This window comes from Urocitellus parryii, chromosome 13, assembly GCF_045843805.1.
Source record: "Urocitellus parryii isolate mUroPar1 chromosome 13, mUroPar1.hap1, whole genome shotgun sequence".
Classification (NCBI taxonomy): domain Eukaryota; kingdom Metazoa; phylum Chordata; class Mammalia; order Rodentia; family Sciuridae; genus Urocitellus; species Urocitellus parryii.
In genome coordinates this window covers 52035871-52056310 of record NC_135543.1, presented here as the reverse complement: position 1 = coordinate 52056310, position 20440 = coordinate 52035871, and the positions used below count along the sequence as shown (strand labels likewise).

General features: G+C 38.3%; 1 protein-coding gene across 1 annotated transcript in view; it reads left to right on the top strand.

The window, feature by feature from the left end:
• Window positions 1-20440, top strand: part of Myom1 (myomesin 1) — a 129643-nt gene that overhangs the window by 40146 nt on the left and 69057 nt on the right. The window contains exons 6-11 of the mRNA XM_026394533.2: window positions 1770-1862; window positions 3577-3665; window positions 3793-3855; window positions 7553-7717; window positions 11805-11966; window positions 18507-18648. Of these exons, the coding sequence (XP_026250318.2) occupies window positions 1770-1862; window positions 3577-3665; window positions 3793-3855; window positions 7553-7717; window positions 11805-11966; window positions 18507-18648 (714 nt within the window). The remainder of the gene's footprint in view (window positions 1-1769; window positions 1863-3576; window positions 3666-3792; window positions 3856-7552; window positions 7718-11804; window positions 11967-18506; window positions 18649-20440) is intronic.

Here is a 20440-nt window from a genome sequence, read left to right as displayed (position 1 = left end):
CTCTGTCATAACATAACAAATGGCATCATGGTGAGAATTAATGCAAGAAGTGAAAATTACATAGTGTCAAAGGCTAAGGAGGGACCAGGCTTGCTCTTTTATAACAATTCACTCTCATGGAACTAACCAGGGTCATCAGAAATACTTTAACAGTGCTAAGGGTAACGACCCAAATGACTTTGCACCCAATCACTTTTAAGAGGTTCCACTCATAATACCACCACATTGGGGACCAAGCTTCTGACACATTCCCTGGGGGACAAACCCATCCAAAAACCACAGTGGGGGCACAAGGTGTGGGGTGTGTGTGTGTGTGTGTGTGTTTGCACGCGCATGCGCACAAAAGAGAGAGAGAGAGAGAGAGAGGAGAGAGAGAGAGAGAGAGAGAGAGAGAGAGAGAGAGAGAGAGAGAGAGGAAAGAACTGGCTAACGCTGATATTCCTTCTGTCTCTTTCCACCATTTTCCCTGATCCTAAATATCCTTATAATCATTTCTAAAAGTATGCATTTCCATAGAGAGTAATTGGAAAATGCAGACAGCCATGGGTCAGGAGCCAGATTGTCTGGGTTTAAATCCCAGCTCTGCTCTTCCTAGCTGTGCAATGTGGGGCAAGTTCCTTAATTTCTCGATGCCTTGGTTTCTTCTTCTGTCAACCAAAGAAAGCATTACCTCATGTGGTAGTTGCAAGGACTGAACTTACTGATTCGGCCTAGGCATAGAGCACTTGGTGAATCCTCTATCATTTGTGGTTGTTAGTATTACTTGTATATGTGAAGTGGGGTGTCTCAAAGGAAAATCCAGCTCCTCTTTTGGGTAGAATTGGTTTAAGGAGATAAGGGTGGTCTGACACCATAACCACTGGCTCCTGAGAACATGAGGACATGGAAAGAATCCAGGTGCCACTTACAGATGTGTGGCCCGGCCCACCCTCTGGGGACTGAGAGGCTTAACCACCCATGGAACAGTCAGAAAAAGAGAAGCTTTTAGCTTTTGAGAGGAGTTTCCTTTTCTACTTTATAAGTTTTTCCAAAGTAAGAATCATCTTTGTTTATGACATAGAATAAACCACTTAAATATAATGATCTTTCAGTATAATGACGTTGTTTTGAATAATGACATGCAAGAATGTTAGCAAGAGGAACATTTTGCTTTCATCTCACACAGTGAGCCAAACATGAAACCTCCATTGTTATGTCTACAATGGTCAATTTTTAGCTTTCTTTTTATTGACACATACACAACAAAGTGTATGTTACATACAAATATAGAGTTTTGGTGAATTTTAGACTGTGTACACTTCTAACAAGAAACCTGCGTAACAACACCCAAATCAAGAAACCAGACTTTATCAGTATCCAAGATGACTTCTTTACACCCCACCCTTCACCCCAGGAAATAACTATCCTGACCTTCCGCTACATTATCTGGTCTTTTTGGTTTTGCGCTTATTACACTCTGTGCTCTTTTGTAATCGGGTTTTTCCATTAACAAGAGGTACATAAGATTCATCCATATTGTTCTGAATAGTTCATGTTTTTCAAGTAAATTTTATGGAAGAAGGGAAAGTACTTCAGCAAGAAATTTCACTGCATTGCAAGTGCATTTTCTTTAAGCTCATATAATTTATATTTATTAAATAGATGCCACTGCTATCCTCAGGGCCTTGTTTATAGAAGTTGTCCCCACAAGAAGAAGAATTGGATGTGTGTGTTTAATCGTGTAGTTATTTGCACTTCAGTAGATTCATTTCATTTCCATCATCTTACAGGTATAAAAATCAAGTGCCAATAAACGTCCATGCAAACCCTGGAAAGTATATTATTGAAAGTCGATATGGAATGCACACTCTGGAAATCAACACGTAAGAGAACACCAGTGTTTGTGTGTGTCATCCAACAATCGTTCGGGGAAGTTTGTCATCACCCCAGTTAACAGTCGCTCTCTGCTTCTCCTCCCAGGGCAGCCTGATGACAATAGGAAGCTTCTTACACACCCACAAGTGATCCTCATGACTAATCCTTACCATGCCCACACTGCCTCCCAATGTGATTTTATATTTGAATTTAGTCAAAGATGAGGAGAAAAATTAATTTATATATTTTTATTCATATTTTCATTACTGGAGAAATTTCCATAGACATCAGCAAGAAAATATGTTGTATAAATAATCATTTCTCTCCAGTTATCCTTTCAGAGTCCTGAATCAACATCATCGTCATACTCTTGATTTTAATCAATAAAAGGCCATAGAGATTGGGGTAGGTGGCATTGAAAGGTTGGACTTGGAGATAAGGTTCTGTCTTTCCTTCAGCTTACCAGGAGCTGTGGAAAACCATATGCCTTGTCAATCTATGTATGTGAAGTGATGATAAGACATTGGGATGTTTGAGGGTAAAGCAAAAATCTAAAGCAAAATCTGAGCATGGATCCCAAACCAAAATTTCCAAGTCCTTAAAGGTTTATTGTCTCCCCTAATGGTATTGCAACCCACACCAAATTTTATGGATTAAAAAAAATTAAGCAAGCTCTAATCCTTTTCACTTTAGATAAAACCATAGGGTGCTGAGATGTCCAAGTGAAATTTCCATCATTCTATTCTCAAAAGATTTGTATTTTTCTCCCCAGATCAGAGGTGTTGGCCCAAGTGACACCAGGCTTCAAACAGAACCCAGGGGCCTGTGTTGTTCACCAAGCACTGACTCTGATCTAAGTCACACCACTTCTGCCAGAGGGTGGTTCTCCTGATGCAACCATGAAAAATGTGGCTGCTTTCAAAATTAAAAAAACTATGAGACAGACTACTGTATTTGCCTTCCTGGGTTCTGTTGCTGTCTGTAAAATTTCTATAAGAAGAAGTAAGTTTATACAAATGAAACCAAACCTTGAGGAACAATGGAGAACATGGGGAACTGGTGGGATGAGATACAAAACAGCCTTCTTTGAAATCTTAGCCAGTTCCTCTCTCTCTCTGTGAGATCCCTTTCTCCCTAATTCCATTTTTATAAAACATTCCAATGGGCATTTCTTGGGTTAGGCTGTAGGCTGAAATTCCAAGTGCACCCAAACGGTAGTAAAATTGGAGCGTAAACACTCACTGGTGTTTTGAAACTAAAACATAGAACCATACGTGAAACCAACCTCGCTCAGGTTTATGGCTCAGGGAGACTGTGGGAATTGAGGGGCTGCTTCTTTCTCTTCCCTGGGCCCCCAGACTGAAACCCACCACAAAAGACTGGGCAGCAGGGCAGCCAGACTCCCTGGTGTGTCTCCAGGTAGTTACCTGCCACAAAACACGTGGCTGGACATTTTCTCCTCCCAAAACAGCTTTAGGTAAGTTTACCATAGTGTTGTTCCCACTGAGCTGCTGGCATGGAACTGCAGTAGGTCTCCTGCACTGTATGAAATCCCACAGGTAATCAGACCAGAGACAGTAGCTTCATGGAGAGCCCCCCAAAGCCACATGTTGGCCACTGAGTGGCAGTGTGCTGTGTGTGCCAAGAGTGCCCCAATAGAAGAGCCAGTAATTAGCCAGGTCTGTCACCGTGACGGCCATTTGTTTCTCTGTGTTCTTTCAGATGTGATTTTGAAGACACGGCTCAGTACCGGGCCTCAGCAATGAACGTTAAAGGAGAGCTTTCAGCATATGCGTCAGTTGTGGTAAAGAGTAGGTTTGCTGCATTTGTTTTATTCAAAGTGGTTTTTTTTTTCTTTTAACAAAATTTCTTCCGATTGTTTAAAAAAAAATCAGTAAGTTGATCATGAATCAGTTCACGTGTATTTCTCTTTTCTAGGATATAAAGGAGAGTTTGATGAGACTCGCTTCCATGCTGGGGCTTCGACCATGCCCCTCAGCTGTAAGTCGAATAATATATTTGTTAAATGTCATCTTTATGTAAAATACAGCATAATAAGCTATTCTATAATGCTGAATTAAGTGATACTATATGTAATATAATATATGCGAGGATGGATGTATTAAGTTTTGTGGGTATTTTGGTTTTGCTTGATTTAGATTCTCTGGTTACTGTTTTCTTTGGGGGTCAAATTACTTGGAAATCCAGATATGACAGGCCAAAAATGGCAAGACTTAAGTGATTTTAAGTCTTCTTGTGTTAAAACCGAGAAAGATCATTATGCAAACCTGAGCAGGGTGATGTAACGAAACACGATAAGTGTGCACACACACTCCCCCCCACGCCCCCTACTCTATAGCACAACATTCCACTCATCCTTAAAAATTCAGGTCAGCATCACCCCCTTGAGAACCATGTTTGACCTCCACTCTATCCCTTTGTCCCATCCAGTCAGAAGTAGGTGTCCTCAGTGAGGCTGTGGCTCCTCCTCTGATGTCTGTGACATGGGACACGGTTAACTCTTAGGTTATCATCTCTCCCACCGGTCCTTGAGCCACTTGAAGGCAAGGCTGAACCCTTTATTTCTGAACTCCATTGCCTGGCACAGCATAGATATTTGATAATGAATGAATCAATAAATACATCTATTTATAAAGTACAACTCTAAATCCAGTCTAAATGTGGTTAGACTTTTGGTCTAACCACATTTTTTGGTCAGTGGTAATTTGAAAATTTGTGAACTTCAATCATTTTTATCTATATGAGAACTTATTCATATTTTAAAATTAAACTCCTTATGGTTGTTGAAATCCTTATATGCTTACAATGCTCAGGCTGAAAAAGGTAGTCAAGCCTGAACGTGTTTCCACACATTAAACAACGCATGGTGGTTTTGAAAATGGTTGACGAAGGTCTTTTCTCAGAGGTTAGTCTTTCACCTAAATGGTTAGTTATATATATCTGTAGACGCCTACTTCACTGACTTCATGGGATGGCCCTTAGTTTAATATTCCAAGTTATAATCATTAGTATCAGTTCCATGTGTGGGTGTGGAGGATGGGTAGAAGTGAGGAAGGAGCCCATCTGAAATCATGCCCTTTTTCCATCACTTGATTTAAATTGGGATAAAATAGTTGGAAACTTGAATCTACAACTTACCTCTCAACAATCCCAAGACTGGCCTGTTGATCATTCCACTATCATCTGAATGTATCCTGCTCATTTCCATCACCATCTCATACATAGTTCATGATTCTACATTTTCTTTCCTGTCAAGCCAGGTTCTTAAAGCCCACCTTACCCTACTTCTCTTCCTGATCAACTTTATCGAGCCTCTTCTGACTGGCCTCTGACTTAACCATTGTTCCTAATCGAAGATAGAGGGCTCGTACTTTCAACTGATGTTTATTGAGTACCTGCTATGTGATTAGATACTGGTTTAAATGCTTGGAATATGCTGCTAAATAGCATAGACAAAGCTCCCTGCCCTTGGTTTTGTTCTAATGGTTAACATGTATTCATTGGTTGTTCTAAACACTATACCAAGATATTTTTATATGTACTGATGCACTTAAAGCTCATCAAAAGCTTACAAAGTAGGTGCATTTTTATCTATGCTACCCAGATGAGGAAGGAGACTGGAGTTTAAATCATGGAACAAGACCACACACAGTGGTAGAAAAAGAACTTGTAGCCTGTCTTTTTAATTCTAAACCGTATTTTAAGCCAGGGTTTGGCAAACATTTCTGTAAAGGACTAGATTGTAAATATTTTAGGCTTTCTGGGCCATATGGTGTCTGTTGCAACAACTCAGCTCTGCCACTGAACATGAAAGCAGCCATAAACAGTAGGGAAATGAAGGAGTGTGGCTGAGTTCCAGTAAACACTTAGCCATGAACATTGAGTTTGAATTTCCTATGGCTTCTCAATTTCCTGTAGCTTCTCAGTCATAAAATATTCTTTTACTTTTTATTTTTCTCAACCATCAAAAAATTTTTTAAAAAAATTCCTAAGGGTACTAAACAGGAGGAAGTCCATATGTGGCCCACAGATTTCCCAACCCTACCCTAAACCGTTTTTTGCCATAATGGAAAGTACACAGGACAAAGGGTTGAGGGAGTGACTAAGGAAAGATATTTTATCTTCTGGTTGGTAAAGCTGGCTTCCTGCTGAACCCCAAGGCCACCCCAGACAGTCTAATCTCAGGTCTAGAAAGAACCTGGAAGTTGGAGACTGCTTGCTGGAACTTTTAGGTCACTGTAGAGCCTCCTTATTGGTTTCAAAACCTCAGGCAGCACTGGAACCAGCCAACCCTCCAATGCTGAGCAAGAGTTAGTCAAATCTACTCTCTTCTTGGTTCTCAGTGGAACATCATCACTTAGAAATGAGGCAGATGGGAGACGTGCTTAGGAGAAAAGTTATTTCACCGATGGTTAGTGGTTTTGTGGGAACACACCAGTTCAAGGCAGTGCATTATATTGGTAGAGAGCAAAGCTTCTGGAAATATCCTGCCAGTACAGTGAATCTGGCTATATGGGTAAATGTGGGCAGTTATTTAATCCTTCTAGGCTTCCCTTTTCTCTACTATAAAATAGAGATAATAATTGTCCTTACCTGAGAAGATTATTATGGGGCTTAACTTCGTTGATTGCTATTAAATATTTGGAGCAATACTTGGCAAAATTGAACCCAATGCTAAGTTGCATTTTCAAAGGGAAGTTAGGAAAAGAAATGAAACATGAAGAGAAAGGGACTAAGTTTTAGAGTTGAGTTTGAATTTTAATTTTACTCGTGTTTCCTATGAAAACACTAAGTCATCACTTCTTTCCAGCCCCCTTTCCTTTGAGGAAAGAGAAACTAAAATTGAGGAGACTTGATGATACAGGCATTTATCCAATCTATACATTGAGAATAATCTTTTTTAAAGCTATATATTTTAAACTTTAGTTTTCTTCCATTTACATTTTTATAATACTTAAAAATTTTAGGTCATTAAAGAACCAGCTGCAGTGGCACACGCCTATAATTCCAGCCACTGAGGAGGCAGAGGCAGGAGAATCACAAGTTCAAAGCCAGCCTCAGCAAATTAGCAAGTCACTAAACAACTCAGTGAGATCCTGTCTCTAAATAAAATATAAAAATGAGTTGGGGATGTGGCTTAGTGGTTAAGTGCCCCTGATTTCAATCCTTGGTACCAAAAAAAAAAAAAAAAAAAAAAAAAAAAATTCAGGTCACTAAAGAAAAGAAAAGGAAGTAATTTACTGAAAAACTGTTTTTATGAGTAACTGACGTGGTTATTTGGTCCCAAGAGTACAGCAGTATAGTATAACTCAAAATCTAAAATTAAAAAGTGCATATGTTGCAGCTAGACTGCACTGTATTAAGTCTAGGCTAAATGTGATATTAGTTTGCATTCAAGACATTAAACCTGACCTTTTAAATTCTGTTCATCACAATAATGAAACTAAGTATTTAGTTTCTATGATCAATGAAGCAAGAGTTCCCATATCAATTTGGTATGTGTATGTTCTACCTACTTCTTATATGAAACTAAATTTTTGCCCAGATAAATCATTTGACCAGTCTTTATTACAACTTTTTTTGCCTGTTTTTATGCAAATGCTTGTGTATCTTGGATTAAAAAAAAAAGAAGAAGAAGAAGAAAGAAATTACTGATATTTGTTTTTGTTGTGTTCAGTTGCTGTAACCCCTTATGGTTATGCATCCAAGTTTGAGATCCACTTTGATGACAAATTCGATGTGTCTTTTGGGAGAGAAGGAGAGACCATGAGTCTGGGCTGTCGGGTAGTCATCACTCCTGAAATTAAACATTTCCAGCCAGAGGTCCAGTGGTACAGAAATGGTGAGTCTTCATAACAAATTCTCACTTAGGTTCTTACCCACAAGAGGTTGCAGACCAGATTGCAGATCTGCTTATCAGGGAGAGAACAACCTGCTGTATGTTTAAAATGTTTTTACATAGACATAAAAGCAGCAACACTTTTATAATATATTTGTGATTAAAAAAAAAAACTCACTGGGTACAATGGTGCACGCCTCTCATCCCAGAAACTCAGGAAGCTAAGGCAGGAGGATTGTGAGTTCAAAGCCAGCCTCAGTAACTTAGCAAGGCCCTAAACAACTTAGCAAGATCCTGTCTCAAAAATTAAAAATAAAAAAGGGCTGGGGGTATGGTTCAGTAGTTAAGCAACCTTAAGTTCAATCCCTGATACTAAAAAATAAAAATCTCTATGGTATAAGTGATAGGTTTGTGAGGAAGGGTATTTTACCAAATGAAAGAATTTTTTTTTAAAAAAAAGCATATTTAATTTAAAATTAATTTTATGACATAGAAATTTCTGGAAATATATATATGTACATATATATATATATATATATCCTATGAAACAATAAATTTATGATGTTATTAAGCATCAGAGTCAATTAAGAGGAAATTCAGACCTTAGCACTTCTGTTTTAATGTATTAAAGGTTCTTTATAAGTACATTCTACATATAAAATATGCAACCTACATTGACATCTCTTTAAGGACATAAAAGTAGATAAAAATGATCTTCCATTTTATGGTATATTAAAACCAATGCTGGTAGAACAGAAAGAAAACCGTTCCACTGTCCTTTCCTCTAACTCTGGTTTTAAGACACTTTATTTAGTTTTACTTTATTTTAAAGAGTTCTAGAGCCATGATACTTTAGTGTGAGTAAGAAATAAGGTTTTTATTTCCCCTTTTAAATCCTGTCTGGTTAAAGTCTAGATAAAGGAAAGGAAAGGAGAGGGGAGGGGAAGGGAGGGAAGGGAAAAAAATTATCAAAATACGATGATTAGTTGAAGCATTGAACTTACTAAATAATACAATCTTGAGGCTGGGGTTGTGGCTTAGCAGTACAGCGCTTGCCTAGCACGTGTGAGGCATTGGGTTCGATCCTCAGCATCACATAAAAATAAATAAAATAAAGGCATGTGTCCAACAACAACTAAAAAACTATTTTAAAAAAATAATAATACAATCTAAATTAGCATCCTAAATATTAGATCCAAAGTACTGAGTTTCTACACCAGGTTATCTCACCCAATAGATGATGACATTGAAACTGTCTGGAGAGAATAAAGCATTGCAGTAAATCACACAGCCAAATTCTGGCTGCAGGAGATCTCCAGACCTGGTGGTGGTCATTCTGAGGCCCTAGCTCTTTTCATTATCCCGAGCCTCCTCTTGCATGGCTGAAACATGAGCTCTAATACTGAAAAACAAAACTCCTAGGAAAGTTTGTACTTTCTCTGACCTTTCTGAGTCCCTTTATGTCTGGATATTGAAAAACAGCATGGCTGCTAAAGAACCCAACTCCCCCTTAGGTACAAGGCAAGTCCTGTGTTAGCTCTCAACTGACAGAGGATATGTCCCAGAAAGAATAACAAATGGACCTGGAAACTCTCAGCATCCCTTTTAATTTATCTTAAAATTCTTCACCAAGTTTATTTCTAGAGAAGATTAGACTTTAAAGTTATTAAAAATTGTAAAATTCGGAGCTGGGGTTGTAGCTCAGTGGCAGAGCGCTTGCCTTGCACATGTGAGGCACTGGGTCCAATCCTCAGCACCACATAAAAAAAGAAAGAAAGAAAGAAAATAAAGATTTTTTTTAAATGTAAAATTCAAGACACATTTAGCTATTCTGTGTCATTAGTAAGGTTATCAGACAATTTTTTCTGCTTAACTGTTTTATAAAATAAACTTCAGAAATACATAGAAAAGTAAAAGAAAAAAATAGTTAATGAGGCTGCGTTGTGGTATTTCCTATTAGGGATTTGATGATAGCTCAAATTCCATTTTGTTTATGAAAAAAGAAAAAACAAAAAACTCAGGCCCAGAAAGGTTAAGTGATTCATTAATGAAAGTGATGGGACTGAAATAGGCCCTTCCAGAGCTGACTTTTTGGGCATGCAAACTGTGCTATCTCACCGGACCACTCTGGAAGAGGACTTGAGCTTGGTTTAATTCTCTGCTATCACCATCTTGATATTGTTAATCATTTTTTAAATTATTTTTTTAGTTGTAGTTGGACACAATACCTTTTTAATTTTACTTATTTATTTTCATGTGGTGCTGAGGACCAAACCCAGGGCCTCGCACATGCTAGGCAAGCGCTCTACAACCCCAGCCCTATTGTTAATCATTTTATCTTTGATCTTGTGTTTTATACATGAAGTCCCATGGGTCTATGGAGCATGTACATAATTAAAGGACATACACTAAGTGGCAATGCAGCCACACAGAGGCTCAGGCCCTCAGTGTGGTGGACTGTGGGTAGCACACTCACCAAGGAATGACCCTGACTTTCAGGCATGTATGTGAGCACCTGGACGGTCTGGGACATCGAGGGTTTTAATATGCTTCTGGGGACCAGGACCTGGCTCAGGTTGGAATTAGCAACAGCAGTGGCACCATCCCCAGAGGAAAGGAGGGATTCTATGTGGATATAGTATGGACATACACAGTGGGAGGCCAGCTTCCCTTTCTGCCCCCACAACTCATCTCTATGGAATTTGCACATAGATTAACTCCCCAGCACTGGGACAGCAAGAACAAGCAAGCAATAAACCTTGTCAGTTAAATATTATATATAAAAGCACACATATGGACATTGCAATAACATGCATAAGGCAGTTAGACTTCTTCAAAGACTTTAGAGTCTCTGGTTTTAAGGCTTAGAAATACACATTGAGGTGAATGGGGTAGTGCACACTATAATCCCAGAAACTTGGGGGGCTGAGGCAGGAGGATCACAAGCTCAAGGCCAGCCCCAGCAACTTAGTGAGGCCCTGTCTCAAAATAAAAAATAAAAAGAGGACAAGGAATATGAGTCAGTGGTAAAGCGCCCCTATTTTCAATCACCAGCACAAAAGACAAGAAAAGAAATCACATTGAATTTAAAGATTCTAGGATTTGATGGAAAGAACATGATTTTCATATGAATTTTGGGTGAACCAATTATACAAGGAGGACAGTTCTAAAGTTAACTTTTCCTTGTAATTAGATACAGTAATAGAAAGCATAAATAAGTATTCCAAATTATATAAAGATCACAGATCATTTTTTGATTACTTATATGCCTGTCTCATGTTAGAGGACATGCCAGAGAAAATATCAAAATGCAATTGTGTGAATTTACATTTAAAATTAAATTCAGAATTATGTGAAACTGATTTGTGTGGAGTTAAATCTTTTTAGAAAAATTGTTTCTCCAGAATCATCAGTTCTAGAGTACTAAGATTTGTATTTTAAAAAAGATTTTCCAAAAGTTAACCCAAAGTTGTCATAGCCTACATTATACTCATTAACTGTTCCAGTAACAGTTAAATCAGCAAAAAAATCCTTCTCTAAATAAAAACTTAATCAAATTCATTAGTGAGCTTGCATTTGCAGAGTGATTGACATTGCTTTGATTATGCTGATTAAAAATGAAGTTGCTCAAAGCATACATTTTGTAAATAAATTTGCAGAAAAGCCATAAATATCTTATCAAGATGACCCATTAGTACTATTGTTTATTGTATATAAAATTATGACACCAAAATATTATTTTTTGCAGTTTGTATGACCCCCTATTATGTTTTATACATAATAAAAACTCCAAAGCAAAAATCTTATAATTTAATACCTTTTACTGAATTTTTCCTCTATCTTTGGAACATGGGGGTTGGCAGTTTAATTTTTCTACTGAGTGATGCAAATTATGTGTCTGACCCAGGGTCCTCACCTCTGTCTGGTATTTTTGCTAATGTAAAGATGGCAGATGGTCTTAAAGCTCTAGAGACTTCCTCTAAGTGTTAAATAACTTTCAATATAGAAAGGAGAAAAAAGAGGGAGCGAAGAAAACATAGGAATAGAGGGGGAAAATCAATTAATTTGCTTATGTTTTTTTAATTTCTAGGAGCACCTATTTCTCCATCAAAATGGGTGCAAACACACTGGAGTGGAGATCGGGCAACGCTGACATTTTCTCATCTCAATAAAGAAGATGAAGGCCTTTATACAATCCGTGTTCGAATGGGAGAATATTATGAACAATATAGCGCTTATGTCTTTGTTCGAGGTAAGACCTAGCAAAAGGAGTACACCCAACCATATTTAAAACACCAAGTTCCAAATCAATGTATCCAAACATGTTTTTGTAATGATGAGAGAGCCATTTGAAATTTCTTCCAGATTATCTGGAATAGGAGTATTCATTTTAGGTAAAATCAGATCTAGTATAAAAAGTGATCCCTGAAGGCACCAATACACTGGTAATTGGTTCCCAGATCATGGATTTTCCACACCTTCAGTGAGTTTTCTATAAATGATTGAGTAGAGATGCTAAATTCGCATGAAATAGAAAGCCATCTCAATTTGTAGAAGCTTCCACAAAAGAAGAAATGTTATTTTGGAGTCTACTGTTTAATATGTATGTCAAGGAGGAAATTTAATATTGCAGCCCCTTCTTTATGAATTTAGTTTTGATGATCTAGGAAATGAGGTGCCACCTTAATTCCATAACTGTCAATTTGGTGAAGCTTTCTTTTTTTTTCAGTGGTGTCTTGAATGGATTGGATATATACAAGTGGAATGTGGGATCCTAGCACTTTGGAAGACAGTTAACAGTTTGAGGCTGCCAGGGTGTGTTCTGTGTTCCTGTGTGTGATGGTCATTTAGGTGCAGTCACAAGAGGAGACACAGGAGAAACTAAGAAAGACAGAGCTTATTGTACTCACAGATTCTAGAAATAGGAGGCACAGCAGGGCCACATGGAAAGGTATCTTGGTTGGTCAGGAGGCAGAAGGAGCCGTAGCAAGGAGAGAGCCTAGCCTTTATTGTCGTTTTAGGAAAGGGTAGAGCAAGGTGAAGAGTTGAAAATTGGTTACTTTGGTTAATTTTGGTAGGCTCTGAGCTCCAAGGATGGTCTCTTGTTGTCTGGTACCTGGACCAGGGATGCTGAAGGCAGAGAAATATTGCCTCCTTGGATATATGGGCCAGATAATGGATGTATGGCTCTGGATTGGTTGATTAGCATATCAAAGGCATGTTTCAGGCTGCACTCTTTGCTGTCCCTAAACATTGGCTATTGTCTCTAAATATTGGAAGTTTTTGAAGATGTCAAAGCATCATAATACACAGAAAAATTAAACTACAAACAACACAGACTTACTAATTTTTATCTCGTATGCACTAGATAGAATCATAAACTCAGAGACATTTTGATCAAATGTCTATTCAGGTGCCCTGAATTGGGGCCCACAGAGACCATAAGGTCTGTGATTAGAACTGTATTTAAATATAATTGATTTCTTTTGTAATCTCATGTATTTCATTCTATGCATTGAAAGGTATTCTCCTCTGAAGGAACTTTTAGGCTTTATCTGCTCATCCAAGCAGTTTGTGGCACAACAATACTTGGGATTCCCATTCTATCCAACCCCTAATTTTAAGATGCAGAAGCTGAGGTTCAAATAAGTACAGAAATTTACTCAGGAGCAGAAGTAGATCTAGGATACAGGTCTTCTAACACATTACCCAGGATTTTAATTAGGGTACAGGTTAAGTTGCTGAAATGAAACAACAAAAAGTTTATTTCTCGCATGTCTATCTGTTTAGAGGCAGGTGGTCGTCCAGATGCCTCTGCTCACTGTGGTCATTCAGTATCTTGGGTCCCATCATTCTATTTTGTCCCACAAAGCTGTCCAGGTTCCCATTCTAGCTTACAGAGAGGAAGGGAAAGGAAGTGGAGGGGGAGAGGCAGAGTGGCACACATCACATCTGCTTGTGAACACTGAGTACCAAGCAGCCCCCCACCCTGGGTGTCTAGTTCCTCTAGGGGGCCAGAGTGTTTCCAGCTCAGAGGTTCCAATACCAAGAGAAATAGGAAGAGTGATTACTGGGAACACTTAACAGTCTACCCATCGTGTTAAACAGTAATAAATAATCATTGAAATCTGCTGCAGACCAGCCACTGAAAAAAATATAGAAATAACTACAACATCTGAAAAATGTGGCCGTCTTTCTCTTCCACAAAAGCATCATGGGCAAAGTCCAGTATTGCCAAGGAAAGAGAGGAGCTAGCCTTCTGCAAAATTGCAGTGAAATTGACTCCCTGGAACTCATCAGCAAGTCTGTTTGTTGAGCCAACCCACCTGGATAAATCTGGTTAGATAAGGGCTAAAGAAGCAGCCTTTGCTTCTGGTCTCAGTTGTCTCAGCTGAACTAGCAAACATCTCCAGTTACTCTAAAAACCACATACCTTTGTGCTTCCTGCGTGGACGTTTTTTGGGAATCCTGACATGGTCCAGGGTTCCTCAGCATTTCACAGTGTCTTGCTCAGATTGCATGACTAACTAGACTGGGAAGCAGGAAAGAGGTGTCAAAATTTGAAATTTATACTTCAGCCAATTTTTAAATTCACAAATGAAGGACATGGAAAAATTCTAAAATTTATCAGATGTTGATGTGAGAGGATTGAGTAGATAAATGGAAAGATCCATTCAGTTATTGCACTGAGAGTTTAACAACTCTTAGAAAAGGTTGTAACTTATAAGTTTATTTCAAATGATATGTATGTTAGGGTCTTTTAAACATTTTTATTGAGGTCCAATTTATATACCATAAGATTCACTCATGTAAATACACATTTTGATGACCTTTAAAGTGTTTATAAAGTTGTGCAACCGTCACCCACAATTCACTTTTAGAATATTTCTTTTTTCTTTTTCTTTTTTTTTTAAAGTTGTTTTGGACACAATGTCTTTAATTAATTTATTTATTTTTATGTGGTGCTGAGAATTGAACCATGCTAGGCGAGCGCTCTACTGCTAAGCCACAACCTCAACCCCTCTTTAAGAATATTTCTATCACTCCTAATCTCATGCCTATTTCTCTCTGCCATACTCAGTCTAGCCTCTGGCAACCACTAATTTACTGTCTGTCTCTTCAGATTTGTCTTTCTGGACATTTTTGGATATTTGTGCCCTTCTCTGTCTGCCTTCTTTCATTCAACATATAGTGAGGATCATTCATCTTGTAATATTTTTGTTGTAATAATTTTGCACTGTTCCAATGTATAGATGTGCCTTGTTTTATCTATACATTCACCAGTTGATAGCTGGACTTTTTTTCACTTTTTGGTTATTATGAATGATGCTGCTATGAACATTTGTGTTCATATTTGTGGGCCTATGGTTTCATTTCTCTTGGGCACATAATCACAAGTAGAATTGTTAGATCATATAATAAATTTATATTTAACTTTTTAAAGAAATTTCCAAAGTAGCTTTTTCTTCTTCTTTTTTTTTCTAGTATTACTGGTTGATTGAACCCAGGGTCTTGCACATGCTAAGCAGGTGGTCTACAACTGAGTTATACCTCCAGCCCTTTTTAATTTTATTTTAAGACAGCGTCTCATCAAGTTGTCCAGGCTGACCTGGAACTCACTGACCTGGAACTCAAGCCTCAGCCTCAGATCACTTTGCCAGCTGTCAAAAGAGTCTTAATTGAGGCTTTGTTTTTAAAACTTTGTATCCACTAAGCTTCATGAAGCCATCTCAAGTTTTTTTTAATAACTCTGGTATTTTTGCTGTTTAGAAAACAGTTTCTGCACCAGCATAATTAGTGTATAAAGCACCAGGTATCTGCAGAAACACTTTGCAAAACTTCACACATTTGGCCAAGGTTGTTTTATTACATAGATATGTGTTCACTGTGAAAATATAGATGATATGTATAAGCAAAAAAGATATTAAAGAAAAGCCATCCATATGTTGTCTACTATCCAGAGATAGCCAATGACCTCTCTCTCTCTCTCTCTCTCTCTCTCTCTCTCTCTCTCTCTCTCACACACACACACACACACACACACACACTGCTACAGGTGCAAACACACACACACAGAAACAGACGAGTAGAATGATAGTCATAAAGTATGGAATAGAAATGTCATGAAGGAATAATTGCAAATGGAAAATAAGTATATGAAAAAAGTAATTGAAGAAATGAAAATTGAAATAAGAATATTTTTATCTCCCATATAGGAAAGATCAAAAAGCTTTTAAAATCCTGGGGTTAGGGAATGGAGGAACAGGCAGGCACTCTCAGACATGGCTGGTAAATATAAATTGGCCCAACTTTTCTGAAGGTATTTTGCCACTGTATATCAAAAGCACACGTTTCCAACTATTCTAGTTCTAGGAACCCAATGGAAAAAAGTTAAAAAATGTTTGTGTTTGGGAAAACTGGGGAAAAAAATCTAGATATCTATCAATATGGGAGTTATAAAGTATGTGTATATGTATACATGTATATATGTGGTATATGAATGTGTGTGTGTGGTATATGAAATATATGTAAATACATATTTATATCTATGATAAAGTATATGCAAGCTTTATATAAACAATGAAATACAAAAAATAATGATATATACTTATATTTATTGATAGAGACTTATCAAGAAAAAGAGTTTATATCAAACAATATAATACAATCTTATTTTAGTTCAAAAATAATCATTTTTGAGCTTATATATATATAGAAAAAAACCTAGACTTATGCCAAAATATTAGTTGTAGTTATCTATAAAGTATGGAATTAAAGGAGCTCTAAACAATATTTATTATTATTTATTTTACAATCATGCACTACTTTTATAATAGATCAACAATGGAATTATATACATTTTGAAAAAAGTTATTAGTAGTCTGTGTCAGAGGTCAAAAGATAAAGAAAAGCAGGCTAATCTTTGACCCAGGTAATCAAATCTACAGAACATTTGGCTGTTTGGAGGGCTGGGAGAGAGCAGGGCAGATGGGTGGAGAGGGTTCATGTTCACTGAATGAGTTCTGTGGGTCGGTGCAACATAGCAGCTACTGGAAACCAAACACTCTGTTATGTTGCTCCCCTGTTGTGGTCTGGTCATTTTAAGACGACTCTGTTTATCCCATTCTATTGTGGCTTCTTGAGAACTTTTGTATTTAGCCCCAGAAGAGAACTGAATGAATGAAAAAATAAATGAATGAGTAACTGGGAAGATCATTAAGCCCGTCTCATGAATGGCTTATTGCAAACAATGTCATACAAATGCTGGAAAGTGGCTCCCCGGTGCCCATTGTCCTGTAGACATCCCTGCTGTCGTACATCAGTGTAATGTCCACTCAGCTAACTGAATTCTGCTCCATCCATGCAGGGGTTGCTGGTTGTTATGTTATAAGCCTTTAATAAAAGGACATGGCTACAGGTTGCCTGCTGTCCCCCTGGAGGCTGAGTGGCTTTCTAACATTATCTCTCTGCCACTTAGGGCCACCAGCCTCAGCCTCACCTCCTCCACTCTAACTCTGCTCTAACCTTCACCAGCAACAGCCCCGCTCCCCACATCCAGTGCTTCAAAGCCTGGAAGAAAAGACATTTCTCTGCCCCCAAACACTCATTTCCTGTCGTGTGGCATGCAAGGGATTCTGCCCTCACTTCTAATTAGATTCTCCTATAGCACATCTGCCGGAGATATTTTCCCAGAGACACTTCCCTGCTGCTTTATGGGGCATGAAATAGAATGTGCATAATCCAAACAATGTGAGCTCTTCACAGATAATGCAAACCTATTAAATTCAGAAGTCTGCAAATATTTCTGCCATGTTATCAAATGTCTCAGTAACTCATTAAGAGCTACAGAGTATAGATCAGAGGGAAAGACAGTGTTTGCTCAGTCAACAAGAGTGTTTTCTCTTGGGTGAGTGGCTCCCACACGTCTCAGCCTTTCTTCCTACTGACTCCATTTATGAGAGGGTTGGTCAAATGCCAGGAAGAGTTGGCACATGTGGACCCTTCCTCCAGGGACTTTTCTTCTTGTCTTAATCATTCTCACTTAAAAGGTTGCTTACTGAATATTTTGACTCCTCTTCTCCTCAAAGCAGCTCTGATTCACTAATTTAGCTGTATCTGAGTGGACTGTATTATCAGAGGATCCCATTTCATAAACAGTCACGGTCTTCATTTCTTGTATCATCCTGGACTTTTACTAAACTCAGATAAACTAGGCTTAGATGTGGATGTATGTCAGAGTTCTTTTCCCAAGTATCTTCAGTTTGGGAGCAATCATTCAGTTAAAAAGGATGTTTTCTTTTCTCTGGTCAGAGTGGTAATGCCCAGCATAAGAATGGGGCATGGGTTATTATTCTCTTTGTGAATGTACCCAGAAGGTGGCAGAATGAGCTGTTTGTCCCCTTAGGACTCTTTCATAGATTCTTAGTAACATTGCACAATCAATGTTTTACGAACAGAAATTCTGGCACAAGTGACTTGTCCAAGAGCAATTTCTGACATCTACCATTAATTTTCTTTTGGAACATTTTGGGCAGCAAGAGTCATGAGGCAAAGGTCGTGGGTCCTTTTCAGAGCCCTTTCTGTTTTCTAACATAATGTTCTTCTCTCTGATGTGAAAAGCACACATGGCTATGGTGGTAAACAAATTGCAAATTTTGAAACTTGCTCTATTACAGCCAAAGAGGTAGCCACTGTGGTGGTTTGGTAAGAAATGTGTGCATCAAGACCTCAGCCTGCCAAGCTGGCAGAGCCCATCAAAGACGTCTGATGGGATTCTTCTCTGTCTCCACAGATGCTGATGCAGAGATTGAAGGAGCCCCCGCCTCACCCTTGGATGTGGTGTGCTTGGATGCCAACAAAGACTACATCATCATCTCTTGGAAGCAGCCAGCTGTAGATGGAGGGAGCCCTATCTTGGGATATTTTATTGATAAGTTAGTGCCTAGTTGAACTTCACTTACTGTTCTTTGACACTACATAGAGATGCACACTTGATTTCTCCCGTCATTCCTAGGTGAAAGACTTTTTATTGTGATCCCCCTCCTCCATCCTTCATCCTTCATCCTCATTCTCTTTCTCTCTTTGTTTCTATGTACACGTGCACACACATACGCACACACACACACATGCCTGTGTGAACACACACACATATCTATATCTATATATTCTTATCTACCAATTTACCTCAATTCAAAAGAGAAATTCTTAAATTTGACCACGCTTGTCACCAACTTGGCAAGAATACTGTAAATTGGAAGACTTTAGAGAGGCCACTTTAATAATGAAATATCTGATATTTTATATATTTGATGTCTATATTTCTAGTATGTCAGTAATATAGAATATTGACTTTAGGAATGCAAATTATTATCTAAATTACAGGGTGCAGTTTCAAGTTATACAAGAAATAACAACAAAACTCTACAGTATTAAGAGATGCTTTTATCTATAAATTCTTGCTGTTTACATTCTCCAAAATTTAAAAAGAAAATTAGTCGTAGATGGACACAATACCTTTATTTTATTTATTTGTTTTTATGTGATGCTGATGATTGAACCCAGTGCCTTACCTGTGCTAGGCAAATGCTCTACCACTGAGCTACAACTGCAGCTAGTTACCTAGTTTTTATGGTAACTAGGTTTTACACATTAATTATCCAGTGACTTTGAATGATATAGACAATAAATTTAGATTATTGGCCTAAGTAGATTTTTCTCTTAGTTTCTATTCAAATAGTTCTTTTTTCATTTTTGGTTGGGGAAGCCACAGGGGACAGTTAATCTCTGTTACTATATTATAAGGGCTCTGTACCAAGTTATAGTAGACTTTACATTAGTCAGGTACAGACTATAATCTCAGCAACTCGGTAGGCTGAGGCAGGAGGATTTCCAGTTCAAAGCCAGCCTCAGCAATTTAGCAAGGGCCTAAGCAACTTAGTGAGACCCTGTCTCAAAAAAAAAAAAAAAAAAAAGACTGCAGATGTATCTCAATGGTTAAGCACCCCTGGGTTTAATCCCTTATAATAAAAAACAAACAACAACAACAACAACAACAAAACCCTCACATCTCTAACAATAAGTAGTGAGTAGCAGAACTGGGATTCGCATATCAGCCTGGCTATAGGTTTGTGATCTTTCTGCTCCAACATGCTGTAGAAGTTTCTAGATCGGTGGCCCTCTACTTTTCTTTCTGCCCACATGAGGATTAGAAAGCACTCTCTAGTATCACTGTGTCACCATGACAGTGTCTGCAAAGGAAGAGGGAGAATGAGTCCTAGCAGAACTTCTGGAGACCAGAGTGGTTTGGAGAACTGTCCTCTCAGCTCCCTGCCATTGCCCACCCTGAGAAGCTCCAGAATTTCTACAGAGGAAACATTGAGATAGTCCTTTATATTAACACTGAAAAAAGTGCCTACTGTCTACTTCAAAGAATGGAAGGTGATGATGAAGAAGGGAAGACTTCCCCAGCCTCCTCTGCACGGGCACTGGCACTGTCACCCCCATGAGCTTCATTTGGGAACCCTAGATTTTGGACATAGAGTCATATGGGGAAGTGATATAAACTCAAAGTGCCATTTTCTGCTTGTAAACAACGATGAATTAATCCTAGTAGGGCACAACTCAATCACAGTTTGAGCCTCTAAAGCTCTGTCAATCAGGCTAAGAGGCAAATATCATATTTGTCTCTGGAGGAGCTCTCCCCACTGCCCGCCCTTTATCCCTAGG